Raw genomic sequence first — 18,075 nt, 5'->3', positions numbered from 1 at the left:
GTTACAGGATCGCTGGTGGCATGGAGGTGTGGTTGGTTACAAGGACTGTAATTTTCAGAGTCAGTTAGACACAGTAAAGTCTGATTTGTGTCTGTTGTTTTATGCAATGCAAACTCTTTGCTTTGCAGCTGATTTTGCCAGACACTTAAAGGGTCTATTTGATGAATTTTTTAGCTCTTCTATTCATAAATCTATTTTAAATCCCTGTTAAAGAATGTAGGAGATAATTTAATTGTGGTGACCATCTTGACCAGGTCAAGAGAGTACTTCAGAATTGCTTTTTGGAATTTGATATGGCTGTTCAATACAGATCCTAGGCAATGAATCTTAGTATTACACCCTAAACAGGATCAGAGTATTAGCATGTCTACCAAAAAATGCAAACAAAAAAGGCAACATTGGCATTAGGTCTAGTTTTCTAAGAGTATTGTGTAATATCAGTTTACATGACTGATGACTGCTTTTCAGACTTGTAGCTAGTTGTTTACAAGTTTCTGGAAATATGACAGAAGTTCTTTTGATGGATTTGATTCAGCCCATTTCACATCTGTCTTGTTAATATGGTAGTTCATTAGAAATCTGAATAGACTGTAATTGTTTCTATTGCCATTTTTGTTTCACTGAATTTTTGCTGTTGTTTGACATATGCATGCTAAATGTGCTGGAAAGAGTGCATCTAGTTATAGATGAAATTATGTAATCAGGCTGATGCAAGCCAACACCAAGCACTCAGTTTTAAAATGAAATGACTTAGATTGCTCTAAATTATATATGTTTTTAATCAAAACATTTGTGATGATAATATTTTGTTTTCCTTTTTCCTCTTGCTACACTTCAATTTATTTTTTTCTCTCTTCTGGTGATGATTATATGCGTTTGCATGACCTGCATTATTCTCTCTCCCAACAAAGCTGGTTTTGCATTTTGCTTGCTTGGAAAAACAATTTCTTTTACTTGTTTCTTCTTCCTCTGTCTCTGACTGTCTTTGTGGTACATGACCTGCAAATGTGATTTAGCTTTGAATTTATGCAATCATATCCCATTTAATATCCCTCTGTTGTAGGTAACAGTTGTAAGAGATGAAGAACCTTGCTTCTACATGTGCGTGGGCAAATTTACTTAATTAATGGACTTCATTTTACTAAATGAAAAATAAAACCTAATGTAATGTGGTTTACTTGACATTTCATTGGTAGTCAGTTCAGGGCCCCTTGATGATAAGCAGTGTACGAAGCTTTAGTAAAACACTTCTTCTTTCTTGAACAACTTTCAGACAACTAAATTGTCAAAACAACAGTTAAATTTCTTGACTCCTCAGAATCAGATTCAAGACTTCGTTGAATCAATATTTGCTCTACTGCCCTCTGGGGCTGCTACACTGGTCTGCATTGCTGAATTTCCATTGAAAGTCTTAATATTTGTCATGGCTTTTGGACAATAAAATAGTTTTAGAATCAGATAGATTTCTTTGACATTGTTCAAATGTGAGCTTTGCATTCCACTATTTCTGCTGAGGACGTATTAACCTTGCCAGTGCTTCATGTATGTGACATGTATTTGTGGGGTGGAGGGTGTGTCTGTACACATACGTGCATATTTTTTGAAGCATACTAGTGCTCTTCATAATGAAAAAGATAGAAATTTGAATGATTTGTTTCTTATACGACTTTTTCTGCCACTGAAAACCTAGATGGAAGTGATGGGAGGTCTGTGAGGGTTGCATAATAATAGCACAGTCCCCAGTTTCCCCTCTTGCAGTGCAGAAGCATCCAGGCAGCAGAGGGAGCCCACACTGGAAAATAAACCTTTTCTCTATGATATCTAGAAACAGAATTTAATTAGGGTCTCAAAGTAAGGATTTGTAACAGTTGTTACTTGAGGGTTTTGTTTCGGTTTTTAATAAGTTTTGCTCTGTCGCTTTTACTTTGCACTCTAGAAAATGAAGAAGTCAAAGAAACCACTTTACGAGAGCTTAAAATGCTTCGGACTTTGAAACAGGAGAACATAGTGGAGTTGAAGGAAGCCTTCAGAAGAAGAGGAAAATTGTACTTGGTTTTTGAATATGTGGAAAAAGTGAGTTGAGTTCATACTATCCTTGCCATAGTTAAATCATCAGCTTACTTGAAAAGTATTGAAAATTACTTTTATTTTTCAAAAATAAGCTGTTTAAGCTTAAGCTCTGTAAAGAGGAACAGCAGAAACTTTAATAAAATCTGAAGTGTTGTAGTTAGACATTTATTGTGAGAAAGCAACACTGACAACTTTACTATTGTTTTTACATCATCTGTTGGTCTTTAAAAAAACAGTTCTTCCATACACGAACACAAACATGTTCAAATTATGTTGAATGGAATACATATCATTTGAAGAAAAATTTCCATCCAATCTCAATAGTCCGGTTTAATTGTAAAGCTGATTAACTGTCCTGTGTTATGTTGTGTGATGTATCTTAATGTAGTCTTTCAAAATAAGATCGTAGACACTTGACCTTGAAACCTGTTTCAACTTTCTCCATCCTTCCCTGTTAAAAATAGGATTTGTTTGTATATTTCTGTAACGAGGCCACTATCAATAATTGCTTAGAGGGATTTGGCAAAGATCACTGTCATTATTTCCAATCCTGACCTCATTTGAAATGATTCCAAAATTTCCTTAGATTGGTCGACTACTGCCAGGCATCCTGGTCTTTTTCCAGGGAGAAATGACCTAGAACAGATTGTTTTTTCATTATTTTTAGCCTTCATGGTACAGGTAGACCTTCCCTCTGTACTCTTAACTGTTTAGCGTTTCTTTATGGAAATAATTAGATGGTATTCAGATATACACTGTAAAAATAAATGCAGACTTAAGTATATTTATCTCTGGAGCTTTCATGTGCTATTGTTCCCTCAATTTAAATTTTCATTTAATATCCTGCCAGTGTGATGTTGCGGTCTAGCTGAGAGCTAGTCCTCTTCAGTCAAATCTATCTCGTGTAAAGATTCGTCACCCTAAATACTGTGTCTCCTTTGCCTCAGTTTACAATTTATTATGTTGTATAACTTTATTGCAAAATATGAGGTGACCTGTATTAGCCCACAATTTGGCAGAAAACAGTTTTGTTTCTCGCTATCAGATCGGCAACTTCTAATGTGGTGGATCTAACTAAGGTGGTTACTAAGATCTAACATCCAAAGTTTGACTTGTTCCACCCGTGTTCCAGACACATGGAATGTCTTTGATCACACACCAACTTAGAACATACATTTAATTCTGTATTATAGTTGACTTGGCTAAGTGCACTGTAGTAATGGGTTGGAAGAGCAGCAAAAGTAAAAGACATTTCATTGATTCGATAAGGACTATACTTTAAAAATTGTTAACGTGGTAAAAACACCAGGCTGCAATATCTAACATTATTTGCATCAGAATAAAAAAATATTATAATAAAGGTAGACATCATGTATCATCTGTGCCTAATATAATTTCTGTATTAATGGGAAGCTTCATTTTCAGCTAACTTTGTAGTCCATGAATGTTTTTCATTTTCAGATATGTCAAACAGTTTCCACAATAGTTTTTTTAAAGACCAGAATGATTTCTGTATTTTTGGATGAGGGAAGAGTAGATAGAATTAAATAAAATATGGTATAGTAGGCTAATTTTTGTTTTAACTGGTGATGAGCAGCTTGTGTCCTTTAGGGAATCTTAGTTCTGCAATACTCAAATCCAGATTACTTAAATTCACATTGAGTCTGATCTCCTTTATTCATCATCCCCTTAGTTAATGTCTTCAAATAGGATTATGTCTTGCTGTGTCCATGCTACTATTTTGGTTCGTATTTGTAACACTAACTTCTTGACTTACTTATCCAGATCCAGAGGCATCTGTGTGGACAAAAGTCTAACTAAAATCAATATAGTTCCCTAAGAGAAAATTCATTTTCTCAGATCTGAAGTGTATTTCTGAGGAAACTTACACTCAAGCACATAAGTTCCAGTGTTTATTCACAGATTGCAAAACATAGAAATGTTTCCAAGTATTATCAAAGTCTCCATTTGTTTTGTCTTATATTTGTGTTCATTAAAATATCTTACAAGAGGAACCTCAAAAATTTTATTCTACAGCTAAAGATGATGTTTGTCAAAGATGAGGTAAATTTGCTTTAAATGAAATATCTACAAATGCTCAAATCCATGAATAAATGAGTTGTGTAAGGCGATATAGCCAAAATACTTATTTCTATTTCAGTATTCAGTAAATAAGATCTTTCTGTCTTCAAGTGAGCTGCTGTTGCCCATTCTTCATTCAGGATTTAGAGTAAAACTCCACTGAACTTCTAATTGTACGAAATTGGAGACGTTTGCTAACATATCGAAATCTAAATGTCCTTTTGCAAAGAAGTTTACTAGTATAAGCAGTGGGTTTATTTTCTTCCCTAGGTATATCCATAAAACAGTTAGTATGGCCGTAGTTACTGTAGTGCAAATATGTCTAAGATTAATATAGCTGATATATAGCTATAGGATACTTACTAGGTTATTATTTATGCCCCTATGAGGCGTTTTTATATGTGTTACTTCATTTGCACTAACAGGCTTTTGTTGCTTTAACTATACCCATTCACATACAGACATGATTTGTGATTAATCAGGGCCCTGCTCCCTCAGAGCAGCAGAACTAGCTTAATAATGAAGAAAACAGTAAGGTAAAGCACAGTCAGATATTTACAAAATGCTGCGCTCTACTAAACTTCTCCTATAGCTACCATGACCTGGTGTTTCTGTTGAATGACTTTTTAGAAGTTAGTTTTATGCTAAGTAGTTTGATGACAGTCGGTTTAGAACTTGTAGTATGTTTGTGGTTCACCTGTGAGGATTGTTGTGGTCACAAGTGCTTTCTCTGGAGTGAGAACAGCTAGTAGTATGCTTAGGATTAAAACATACTCCTTGAATGTTAAACTACTGATTTGGCACAGCCAGGCTTACTGGCCTAAGTATGTTGTTTCAGAATGCTGAAAGTGTGTTCTCTTCTAGCAAATACAGTATAACTCTTTTAAATAACGTGTCTTTTAAACATTTAGAATATGCTTGAATTGCTAGAAGAAATGCCAAATGGAGTTCCACCAGAAAAAGTGAAAAGCTATATCTACCAGCTAATTAAAGCAATTCATTGGTGCCATAAGAATGATATTGTTCATAGAGGTAAGTGTGTAGTTCTCTACATGGAAATAAGCTCCGGATAGGAATTTGCTTTCTAAAGAGAAAGATGTTAAATCTTGAAGTAATTTACATTTAACAGAAATATAAGTAATTGCTTTATACTGTGTCCAAAGCAGAGCAACAAAGCTGGTGAAGGGTCTAGAGCACAAGTCTTCTAAGGAGCAGCTGAGGGATCTGGGGTTGTTTAGCCTGGAGTAAAGGAGGCTGAGGGGAGACCTGATTGCTCCCTACAGCTGCCAGAAAGGAGGTTGTAGTGAGGTAGATGTCAGTCTCTTCTCCCAAGTAACAAGCAATAGGACGAGAGGAAATGGCCTCAAGTTGCACCAGGGGAGGTTTAGATTGGATGCTAGGAAAAATTTCTTCACCGAAAGGGCTGTCAGAGGTTGGAACAGGCTGCCCAGGGAAGTGGTTGAGTCACCATCCCTGGAGGTATTTAAAAGATGTGTAGACATAGTGCTTAGGGAAACAGTTTAGCGGTCGACTTGGCAGTGTTAGGTTTACAGTTGGACTCGATGATCTTAAGAGTCTTTTCCAACCTAAACGATTCTACGATTCTGTATCAACAGAAAAAAAAAAAAATTGTAAATTTGGCTGGGTCTTAAGTCTGCTGTGTGACTTCAGATTGTTTTAAAAGTAAGTTCATCTACATATAAAGCTCGGTGTCCACTGTCTTTGGGGTATGCATAAAGATTGTATCAAATGCATAGTGAAGTGAAACTGCAGTACAAACGTTGCCAAAGGAATTTTAAACATGTCATGGCACTCTGTCATTTCACTTTTGAATCTTATAATAGAATATTAGGAGTAAAATAACCCAGAACATAAAACTTGGTTCCCTGTTTGTCAATTGTTAAGACAATTCCTCACAGCTCCTGTGTGTTCAGCTGTACATATTTACTTTCTCCCCTAAACTTAAGCACTTACAGTACATATCTTTGATGTGCAGCTTTATCTAGTTTTATGTATTTTATCCTGATTTAATGAAATTTTACTTTGTATTTTGCTTTGTGGCTTTGCAAAAGTAACATTTCTAATTAATGTTTCCAATAAACTAAAATTCTCATACAATATGCTATTTATATTTTAGACTGATCAAACATAACCGAGAGTCTGAAAATATTTTGTAATATAGTTTGAAAAAATATTAAATATGGATACCACAGTATCACATAGGAATAAAAAATGGGCTTAAAACTAGACAATGCATTTTTTTCTAGGCAAATGACAAGAGGTAATCAAGATCATCATAACTGAAAACATTGAGCACAACACACTTAACATTTTATTAGTTAACTGGATAATTAAATGTCAGTTCTTTTTATTATTCTGTGATATGCAATATTCTGCATATTGATTTGCTGCCCAGGAATATCTGTAAGCACCTTTTATTTTGTTGGGAAACACTTTAAAAGACTTCAAAAGGCAGAAAATTAATTCTGCATGTTCACAAACTGAATTGCTGGAAGCTGTTTCAGCAGTTGCTCTTATAAGACTTCATTTATGATTGCATGAATATCTCTAAATATATTATAATGAAATAATATTTGTTGAAAAAGTTCAATATTAAAAAGAGACGTTAACTTTTTTTTTTCTTCTCTCACTCTGCTACTCCAGATATCAAGCCAGAGAATCTTTTAATAAGCCACAATGATGTTCTGAAGTTGTGTGACTTTGGTAAGTTCAATAGGTAGATACCTACTTCTTACCTTTTTAAGGAAAATCTCTTGCAGTGGAATTTCGCCTTATTCTTATGAGAGTGCTACAGCATGTACTGTTTAAAACCCTTTTAGTGGTCAGAATTAATTACTTCTTCACGTTTGTGGCCATTACTTTAATTTGAAAGATCTCTGGGCTTAATTTGCATACCCTGTGAAATACCTGTATTAACATGTCAGTAAAAATGCTACATTTGTCTCTTCCTATATTTGACGAGATTTTTACTAGCAATGTTATTGGCATTCAGCTGAGAACAGCACAGATAATAAGCTAATTAGGACGCTAGGTTTATCTGGCCTGCGTATTGAAAGAAAATTCTTCCTTGTTTAGTAAACACACAATAAACTTAGACTTTTTATATACTTTTTGAACCACTGGCTTTCATGCACTGTTATGTGTGTAGTTATTGGTCAAGTTTTATTTTTATGTTAATCAAGGAATCATGTATCCACATATAATTAGTGAGTGAATGACTGGAGGATAGAGTTGATGTGTGATGTTAGCTGTGATGTTTCCTGACCTATCAATACCTGTTTTTAATGTTAGCTTTAAGGCTTTGAAGAATCAGCACCCAAGCACAAGGAGAGTTTTGCTCATGTGAGTAATCCCCAGAAAAAAACAGGGCGGAGTGTACGCTGTTCCAACAATCTGTAGTTTCATTCTAAATGGTACATAAACAAAGAATAAAATATTGTTCCCTCTAAAAAGCTTACAGTTTGGCTTGGTAACTAAAAAACAATTCCATAGTGCTACCCATGGGCACTTTTCAGTGAGAGCAGTTTGAAAGCTGTCATTTCAAACCTCTGCAATTTTGAATGAAAAGAAGAACTGCTAAAAAAATAGATTGAAATAGTTTTTTAGGAACATAAAAAAGGCGTTTGTCATTTGCAGTGCTACTTATTTCTTTTAATCCTAAAGGCATTTTTGCTTAAGTGTTCGGAAACAATAACCATTCTAGGAAAAGCCTTAGAAGATTTGGTCCATATGAGTTCTTTGAACAAAGGGCAATTTATCCTTCAGTGTAAGGAACCGTGCGGCTCCGACACAACACCGGGGTGCCCTCGCGGTGCCCTTGGTGCCTTTGCCTGTTTGGTACCCGCAGGGCTTCCGACCACACCGCTGTGCCCAGAACTGTGGGGCAGGATTTTTCCCTCACCCAGTGTTTATTGTCAGGGCCTCGCCCCTGCAGAACAAACCCTGCAGGGTTGGCAGGGCTGGGGCTCTCCCAGCAGGTGGAGGCTGGTGCCAGGCGCACCTTGCTCCCTCCCCACCCCTTCACCCCCGTGCCAGCTTTGGGGGGTCAGAGGACCCAATCGCTGCCTTGCGCAGAGCTTAACAACTGATCAGAGGGCAGTGCCTGCTCCTGACCAATGTGTGCTCCAATCGGGGCTAGCGGCATCCCCAGCAGGAGCAGCCAACGAGGGCGTGCGTGGGTCCTGATGGGAGCTGTTCACCCCTACTGCCTTCCCCAGCCGTGGGGAAGAGCCTTCCCTGGCCCTTGCCCTCCCTCCCTCATGCGTTTTTGTTGGATTGTTGGGGTTTTTTGGGGGGGCAGGGGGATAATGTTCCCTCTGAAAGTAAACTTTCACTGTGAGAGCTGGCATATGCCATCAGCTAACAAATCTCAGTGTGAACTTGTGTCAGCATCCTCTGGGCAGCAGTATTACAGGAAATTAAAAAGCCAAGCAAATGGTACGATCACTTTCTGGATGTCGATTTTCTCACTAGACATAGATGATGCGAATGGTGCTAGCAGTAATGTTCTGTGCTGTGCGTTGACTTGCTCACACTGTACGCTCCAGCCCTGTTCTCTTTCTGCTGTTAGAAAAGATTTGCCCTCACAATGTACTCGCAGTGCTCAGCACGGTCTTGAGGAAGGCAAGTTATGGGAATTTCTGTTGTATTTACTGTTTGTGTGAGTTTGAATTTTGATCAATGTTTCAGATCAAGTTGAATTTAAAATTCCAAGCAACTCATATCATTTGCGATCAATTTTAATTTTTTGTCCTTATTGCTAATTGACGTTATTGCTAGTAGCTTAAGCTGTGACTGTAAAGTGTCTGTCAAAACGGTATTAGCCACAAGTGTTTCCCGAACATGTACAGATTAGGATATAAGAATTCGTGTTTTAAGATGATTTGACGTATGCTGTCTGCCTACCTAACTTAATTCATGTTTTGGAACACAGGTACTTGTCACATACAGTGCCACAGTCCTCATGTGATAACAAATGCAAAGAAAAGGTCTATGCATCCATCCCAAGGCAGATATTGAAGTAATTGGATGTTTTGAAATAACTCAGTGGACAAAATACTTTTCTATTCAAAGTTCATAAATTCTTAACAAGATAGTTCTTTATGATCGTGTGCCATGTGTTCAGTACATATCGTGCTAGATAAAAATGAGATTGAATGTGATGCTTGCCTGGACACATGTTGTGTGGGTGTCACTTCTGCCAATAGAAGTGGAAAAGAGAACAGTACAAAATGCCAATTACAGCAGATGCATCTAACTGTTGGAAATAGTTAGGCTTTCTGACTTGTGTGTTTGCTGTTTCAACACCAGGGCTTCAAAATTACTTGTTTTAGCAATCTCTTAATCTCTGTATGATGCGTAAGCATAGAAATCGTGAAACACAGGACTGGAAAAGACCTCAAAAAATTCTCTAGTTCTTCCACCTACTCAAAGAAAGGATTAAGTATTTCTGTGTCATTCTTGACAGGTGTTTGCTTAGCTTATTCTTAAAATTCTGAATAATGGAGGTTCCCTAGTGTTCTTAGGCATCTATTAAAGTACTTACATGGCATTAATGTTTGAATGCTTTACTTTGTCTAACTTCAATTTGCCTTATTTCTCTACAAGAGACTGGCAATCATCTCCTTTTTCCTTACACCTTTCTCCTTGACATCTCTCCTACCATGTTCCAAGTTGTTTAAAGTCCTTTCTTGAAATTTCTTATTTTACTTGTTCTCCCTTCTTGCATCATGATGTGTTTGCGAACTCTGTTGCTTTCATAGTTGCTCTCACCCAAATCTCCTTCTGTCTTCATCTTCTAACCTCTTCCTTCTCACTGTTTAGAGATTGTTCTAATCTTCTTCCTAGTTACCTTCTCTTACTTTTATATCAAAAAAATTCTTCCTGATACTTTAGCACAATTTGGAGGAAGGAACAGTAAGCTAACTCCATTATGACAGAAGAAAAGTAATTATGCCCTTAGAAAGGTATTATTCTCTCTTCAAGTATTAATTCTGTCCATCATCTTTCAGCATGCTGTCGTAGTCAGAGCAGTAGTGAGTCCGTAAAATAGTTTCTTATATCACCTGACAATATGTAGATGACATCGAGGTCCCTGATGATAATTTTCCTTTCTGTCTTGCAACATCAAATCCATGCTGCACCTAGCCTGTAAAGTTGAGGGCTGATTTTTCAGACTACATTAGCTGCTGCTGATTTCTGGACATAGTTAATAGCTTCTGACTGTGACCAAGTTCCTATAGACTGGCCTGGAAAGAGGAGGGCACATCCTTGACTTGTTGATTCTTCTGGTGCACATGGGCTTGTGAGCTGCCAGGCTTGCGCGTTACATTAGCACGTGTTTATTTCTATCATGTGGCGCCTTTCTGTCTGTCTGTCTGTCTTTCTCCACTCCCCTCATTCAGTTTGGGGCTTCCCACTGTTCATTTTGTCTGTCTTACTTCTTCAGTGTAGCTCCTGGTTATCTTCCCTCTCTTCTTTAAAAATGAGTGAAAGATTTTTTTCACTGACAAGATTAATCACATAGGTCATGTAATTTGAAACAGGAACAGGGCTGCCTAAGCAGTTCTAAATATAATAGTGTTTAGAAATTTACTCATTCCCCATGTTACAAGTAATAAAAAAATTCTTTCCAACTTTTCTCCAGCAGCATCAGTAATATTCATTAGACTTTATGGGAATAGATCAGAATTATTATTATTTTGGGACAACTTTGAAATATCCATTCCTCATCATACATGCCTTTCAGTTTACTAACTGTTGAAGGTAGAGGTATCTTGCAAAAAGTAACAGCTGTAACCTATGTCAGTAATGAATTTATCATTGTTTTCTCAAATCATTAGTCTAATAATAATAGTCTGCATTCAAAACCTACATGTTCAGAATACTGAAAAAAAAAATAAAATACAACCTTACAAGCATAGTTGTGTGGGAAAAGCAAGTTTGGCAGCTTCTGCATAAGAACTCAGAAATCAAGAGAAATGACTGTTGCGTTTAAGTAGCACTTACTGGTTCTGAAAATGAAATTATGCCTTACACCTCTGCAACACTTTGGAATTTTTAGTCTTTCTTCATCACTCATGCAATAATGGAAGGACTCATAGTGATTTCACTAAAGTGAATTTTGCACCAAGTTTTAATGCCACATCCCAGTAAGAAAGCATTTAGTGCCATTATCTGACTTAAGAGTACTTATATGTAAAGAATGCAGTAACATGATTATTGTGGTGCTTGACTGACTTCTTATAAATGGAGGAGAATGAAAAAAAAAGTAAAGTTAATTTGGACTTGGTTTCTGATCCTAATTCACTAGGAACCTTGTTATGAATGTGATGCTAAAGCAGGTGGGAAGCTGACACATGGAGTGAGCCGAATGCAGATATAAAGCAGTTTTGCTGATGTTTGGTATCCTGTCTTTTGTAGTTTTGGGGAGATGACCCTGTTCCTTTCCAGGTCAGGGAGGGAGCATCCTCAGATGAGAAAAATAAGGGAGTGTTCTTAGATGAGAATAATATATAGTTTCTTGACCAGTTTAAAAAATTGAATGCAGTGAGACCGTAGTAGTTAAGATCAATGACTGAAAGAGTGTACTCCCCATGCATGTGTTACGTTTCTAATGTTACGAATCTTCTTCTGCAAACAGCATTTCAGTGAAATTTAGTGGCAATAGTTCAATAGCTTGCATGGCATGCTGACAGGTAACTTTTATCAATCTGTTTTGATTATGCCAAAGCAACAAAACTAGTAGCAAAACCCCATAGGCTTTTGAGGAGAGTACACAAGTAAAGTAGTCATTAAGGCAGACATGATGAATTTCACTGTCATATCAATAAAAGTATGCATTTCAGTGGACAAGCAATTGTTGGAGACATCATTCTGTGCTGGGGGTTGTAAACAATTTGCTTCTCTATACATAGGTGTGACCTCTTACTGCCAAAATCAATGGTGGTGTGCATATTGTATTTAAAATAGGATATAACCTTTCACACTGTTTCTTTGACAGGCTTTGCTCGTAATCTCTCTGAAGGAAGCAATGCTAACTATACAGAATATGTGGCTACCAGATGGTACCGTTCACCTGAACTCTTGCTTGGGTAAGTACAGTTTATAGAACTGCCATGATAAATCTTCACTGATTCTTTACATTTTTTCAAGCATCTTTTGTAAGATTTACCCGTGGAGACTTGTGGTTGATTTGAAGGGAAGATTTCAAGAGAGTTCTAGATTTTCATTAATTTTTGTTCATTTCCAGTAAGTTGGCATGAGTCATTGACATGTTGACCTGTCTTGAGCTGAGCAGTATTTAACTGATTAAAATACTGAAGCTGAATTGTAACAGATGTAGTTCAGATTCCTGCCTCCCCTCACCTTCCTTTGCCTCCATTCCCTTCAGAAGAGGTTTCCATGGTAGTCCTGTAGTCTGAAATGTTTCATCATCCTTGTGGTGAACATCACATAGCAATGGCAGTGCAGCTTTCACCACTCTACACTCCGAGTTCTCTTCATCCTTTGCATCAAAACTATGATTTGGTTTTCATTCCTAGTTACCCTTTACCAACACTGCTAAAATGTCTCAGAAGGATGGTGCTAGCTTTTTACTAGTCAGGAAGAATTTATTGAAGGAGGCTGTATGAATCATTTTAATAAAACACTGAGAAATTAGTGTTCCGTTGCCTGTGAAAGCAGTAGTTACATAAGTAGCCTCAACCGGACAATTTAGTTTTACTCTCTTATTAATCTGTAAAATGAGTGTTTTACTACCTCACAAGGTTAAACAGGTTTTCAGATACAACATGAACAAATTTGTAGGATTCAAAAGGGCAAAGGAAGAAACCAAAATAACTGGAGATCTACTATACACAATCTTCCCATTACTATCAAGTTTAACAGTGCATTATTCTAAACTACATGAACACTCACAGAATACATTTCCTGTATGTATAACATGTATGTATTTATATACACATATTCTAGCAGTAAGGAATTGGTAGCCGCAGGATGAATCAAAGAAGTACTGGTCACTCCTAATATTCTTTAAGCAAAATGTTTCATGCTGCTGAGAAACATGTCTTTGTTGGAAGCATTGATTAACACTGAACTAGACGTTTCCACAATAGGTAAAGCATGAGGTAATAATTATTCTATCAATAAAGTCATACCAGTATTCCCAGATCTGGCTAATCTTAATCAAATTGGCAGGCAGTTGCATTGTTATGTGCAGAATAGTATGTTAAATGTTGCTATTAAAAACCTTAAAGCTCAGTTTTTCGTATTTTGGAGAGAACGGATATTATTAAGCTTCTAGCAAAGTGCATGTGTGTATGTGTATATATAAGTATAAAAAAGGACTTGGAAAGAAAGCATCAGTTGTGGCCTTTTTAGTTACAGAACATTGTACTCTCTGTCCGTAGTAGTAATGAGGATGTGGGAAGAAAGACATGATAAGCTTGACAGATGTAGTACTAATCTGACCTACAGTTTTCAAAACTGTTTTGTTACTAAAGGAAATTTTGCAGGAATCATGTCTGTCTGTAACTGACTAAATTTGTTTGGTTAGCTTGGAGAGAAAGGGAGGGGATATGTGTATTTAGTGCATATGACTTCAACTTTACTGGTGTATGTTTTTATTGCCAAGTTTTTCTGGCACAAAGTGATGTCTGTTTCTTGGCAATCCTGTTCTATTTCCCAGACGCTTATTTCACCCATTCTCTGTTCCCCTGCATTTACCAAATTTTTATAAGCATCTAATATTCTAAAGTGTTCCCAGGATTATTAAATATATATGTTTTAACAAATACAGTTTTACTTTTCCAGTTTTTAAAATGTGTCCCAGAGGGGTTTCTTGTTTGCAATAAAGTTCAAGACTTACATTTCAGGAGAGGAAAGAAATCGCTGCCTAATTATTCACAGAACATCCAAAATCTACTCGCTTTGGAGAGCCTCAGGTAACTTAGTGGAGTACTCTGTAGCCTTTGATGACAAAATATTGCTAAAAGCCAGTAGATTTTAAGGCATACCAAATTAATAGAAGAAAACATGTTTTGGAGAATCTAATTTGTGCAGAATAGACTATAGTACTTTTGATGTGTGGTCTCTCTGTCCTGTAGGAGTCTTCATTTATCCAGCCACATCACCCTTGCATTGTTTGCCTATTGTGATCTGACAAGACTTATCCTGACAGTCAGCAGAACAGAAGTCTTGAGCATGCCTTTTCAAACAAAAAAGTTGCAATTTACTCTGCCACTGCCTTAAGAAATGGATTTTTTCTGATTTGTTTCTGTTTACTACAGAGTAAATAGTAGAAACTTCTTAAACTGTGATTCAGCTTCCTTTATTTCCGTGAGCAAGGAAAGGTAATGGTCCCTGCCTCAAAGGAGTTTTAGCCCGTTCCTCCATTGTAACCCTAGCTTGTTCTCCAGTGCCCCAGCCCACAACAACCTTCTCCTCATTTCACATTTCAGTGGAGAAACCTGCCTGTTAAAGGGGCTGCAAATAAAGATGTGCTTGTTTTTCTGTCATAATAAAGAGGTAGGTTTTTAGCTGCACTAACAAACTGTTTTGCTTGCAGAGCCTCAGTTTTCCAGTACAGGCACAGAATATCTTCAGAGCAGATCCTTGGCTTTGGAGCCTGTTCTCGTTTGTGTTGCCTTTTGCAGTACGGAGAAAAACTAGTCCTTTGGCACTCAGATCTGACCTAATGGGTGGGTTGGACTAGCAGCATCACAGAAGGGACATACATTGAGTCTCTCTTCAAATCCACAAGTAGTCATTCTGCAAGATTAGTAAGGGAATTATGAACCCACAGAGCCATTGTAGTCGCAGTACTTGAGGAGTTTTGGTGTGCTCTGCTTTGCCACTGGTGGTTCCTTATCAGCAGCCTACTCCAGTGGGACAAACTTTGATTTTGTGATGATTGTTTGTGAAAGGACTGCAGTGTCTCATGGCAGATTCTGAAAGGCAAATGGTTCTTGAAATTTTGATGTCCTCCTTCAGCTTTCCTAGCTACCATAGGCTCCTGCACTAGGCATCTCAGTGGGCCTGTAGTTTCACTCAGGCTATTGTCCAGCTAGAAATGCTTTTTTACCTTCACCTAACTAAATCATCACAAGGGTTACAGGGTCCTCTGGCCAAGTGTCCTTCCCATAAAGTGAAGTAACGCGAGTAATCAATGGGGAAAAGTCAGGTATTCTTTTCTTTAGTCTGAGGATGTTCTCTCTCTAAACATCCTTAATCATCAGCATAAGGAAGGAGCAAAGAGAACAGATTTAGGATAGGATTTGCCACCTGCAGCTCCTGGTGCTGTCTTATTCCAGAAAAATACAAGCCAGCTGTAATTTACAAATCTCTTGAATCAGAGGTTGAGTTGTTGGATTACAAGTTTCAAAAAGAAGAGACTCTATGGAAAATGTTTTCAGTTCAATCTTTGTTCCAGTCTTTATTCTTTTTATATGCCTTTTCTTTGACATAAGAATAATTTTCTAGTAGTTCTGCTCAAAACCTGAACATCCAACAGAGATTCTTAGAATAAGTTGGATGTTTACAAAAATTTTTTACAAATTCCACAAGCGAGAACTCGGACATACAGAAAAGGAGTTGCTTCCATCTATAGTAGGAACAATGAAAAGCCAAAAGCGTGTAATGCGTTAGATGTTGCACAGTTGAGGTAGGCAGCTAAACAAGCTTGCTGAGGAACAGAACCCGAGAGTGAAAATCAGACACTGTCCAAAAGGATTCTGTGTTTCTTCAGTGTTGGTGCCTTTAGATTCAATGTTGTAGTAGTCCACCACTCTCTTTTCATACAAACTTAATTCTCTTCATTCTGATTTTCTATCATATATGTCTTACAAACCACCCTCAAGCTCAAGTCTATCCTGACTAGAGTATCCATATTGCCTCTGCTTCATTAAATACCCTTGCATGTAGTCTCAAGAAAAGCTGGTAGAGCCCTTGCTGGTGTAATACTCACATCACTTAGTTTTGTTTCTGACGAATTCCCTACACCTCTTCCTTGCTGACCTGGCTTTTGTCATTAGCAGTTTAAAGTACCAGGTGCCATCCTCCCCACCACACAACGTTACTTGCACACATGGAGACCACCCATCAGAATTTCTCCGCAAAAACTCCAACCTGTGGCTTTGCTGCAAAACAGTAATTATTTATTTTATGATTCTTTCATTGCTTCCTCACCTGTGTTTTTTGAGGAATAGTTTTCAGGGGCATTCTCTTTTCTCTCTAAAATTTCACTATATGAATGCTGAAACAAAGATTTCATATAATTTCTGTTCTCCCAGTGGCCAGACCCAGTATGTCTATCCACCTATTAAGCAGAATGGAAAAAGAAATGTAATGCAGAAATAGTCATTAACCCCTGGAGAGAAGGGAGGTTAGTGCTAGTTTAACTGGAAATGGTAACTGCTTCGCAGTCAAAAACATTATTCTTATATGTAAGATTTTTCACAAAGGTAACCAGATCTCTGGGGATACTTGAGAATTCCTCTCCTGCCTTTTCAAGCAGCGGTACATCAGGCAATCCAGGGCAGAAACAGAGGGCTTGGTGTTTGAGGTAGTTGCTTTAACATCAAAGTGTATTTTTCTGTGTTGTAAGGAAGTGGCTCTGGGAAATATGGCAAATAAATTGAACCAGCTCAGTAAGAAGGCAATGTCAGTGGGTTAAAAAACATTATATGTTCACTTTACAGAGCCCCTTATGGAAAGGCTGTGGATATGTGGTCTGTAGGCTGTATCCTGGGAGAGCTGAGTGACGGGCAGCCCTTGTTTCCTGGCGAGAGTGAGATTGACCAGCTCTTTACCATTCAGAAGGTGCTAGGCCCACTGCCAGCCGAGCAGATGAAGCTCTTCTATAGCAACCCACGCTTCCATGGCTTGCGGGTAAGAGAAAGCTTTGTTCTTTTTTTTTTATTCTTTTACTCACACAGTATTTACAGTATTGTCCTTGTTGCTGTGGAGGTTCTTTTCATTTACATTGTGCATTATCTATTGCATGTGTTTCTGTGTAAGTATAGGATATTTAGATTGTCAGGCATTCATGATTCAGAGTAAAATTCTGATTAGACCAGTATCGAGTTCTATAAATACATATGTATAAATATATATAAATGTATAAATATATACAGATATATATATAAATGTATAAATGCATACAAATGTGTAAATACAGCTTAACATTGCCATGCCAGATTTGTACTGTGAAGTTCAGTAGCACAGCTTTGTCAGTTCAGGATGTGGAAAATTCCTGTCTGCTGTCTTCAGGCTTCTCTGTTGAAAAAATCTGAGCCGTAGATGCTGCTATTATGGCAGAAGAGCTTTTTGTCTTTTGACTTATATACCTGGAGAGTTGGTGTAAGCCACGTGAGTAAAAAAGCTCATCCTACTGACAACGTTGTTCCCTTTCAAGCGTTTGCCAATACCATGTAATGACAGAGATTCACTAGTGTGGAGAAGCTGCTCAAGTTGGGACATGTAATATGGCAAAATCCCAGAAGCGATATAGAAGTAGTAGCTCTGTTATCTTTAACTGTACCTGGTCAGTGATTGTACTCATGTTTCCTTGTAATTCAGCTTTGATTGATGTTTTTTATTAATGAATGTTGCTTGGAAGGGTGAATTTATGATCTTGATAAATCGTCTGAAATTGTTAGTGTAAAATCCTATAAAGAGGCATGCAAAGGTTTTAGAAGACCTGATCTGTGCTAAGGACTCAAGATTTGAGTTTTACTCTGTAAAAGAGAAAACTTAGATAATGAGTAAGGGAAAGAGGAGGAACCTAGTTGTGTTAAAATGTGTTAAAAGTTACCATAAATTGGGTTTAGCTGATGATGATAAGAAAAGAGATAGTTGGCTTAAGGTGTTAGAATAATTATTTTAGCTACAAGGACAGGTAAT

At 37.3% G+C, this 18,075-nt stretch overlaps 1 protein-coding gene across 1 annotated transcript in view; it reads left to right on the top strand.

Annotated features, from left to right (window-relative positions):
* CDKL5 (cyclin dependent kinase like 5) overlaps positions 1 to 18,075 on the top strand; it is an 81,220-nt gene that overhangs the window by 30,459 nt on the left and 32,686 nt on the right. The window contains exons 4-8 of the mRNA XM_086609139.1: positions 1,937 to 2,073; positions 5,064 to 5,184; positions 6,817 to 6,876; positions 12,176 to 12,266; positions 16,872 to 17,061. Coding sequence (XP_086465265.1) covers positions 1,937 to 2,073; positions 5,064 to 5,184; positions 6,817 to 6,876; positions 12,176 to 12,266; positions 16,872 to 17,061 — 599 coding nt within the window. The remainder of the gene's footprint in view (positions 1 to 1,936; positions 2,074 to 5,063; positions 5,185 to 6,816; positions 6,877 to 12,175; positions 12,267 to 16,871; positions 17,062 to 18,075) is intronic.

Source organism: Tauraco erythrolophus, chromosome 1 (assembly GCF_009769465.1).
Source record: "Tauraco erythrolophus isolate bTauEry1 chromosome 1, bTauEry1.pri, whole genome shotgun sequence".
In the NCBI taxonomy this organism is placed as follows: Eukaryota; Metazoa; Chordata; class Aves; order Musophagiformes; family Musophagidae; genus Tauraco; species Tauraco erythrolophus.
The sequence above is the reverse complement of the archived record's forward strand: the minus strand, read 5'-3'. Positions and strand labels throughout refer to the sequence as shown.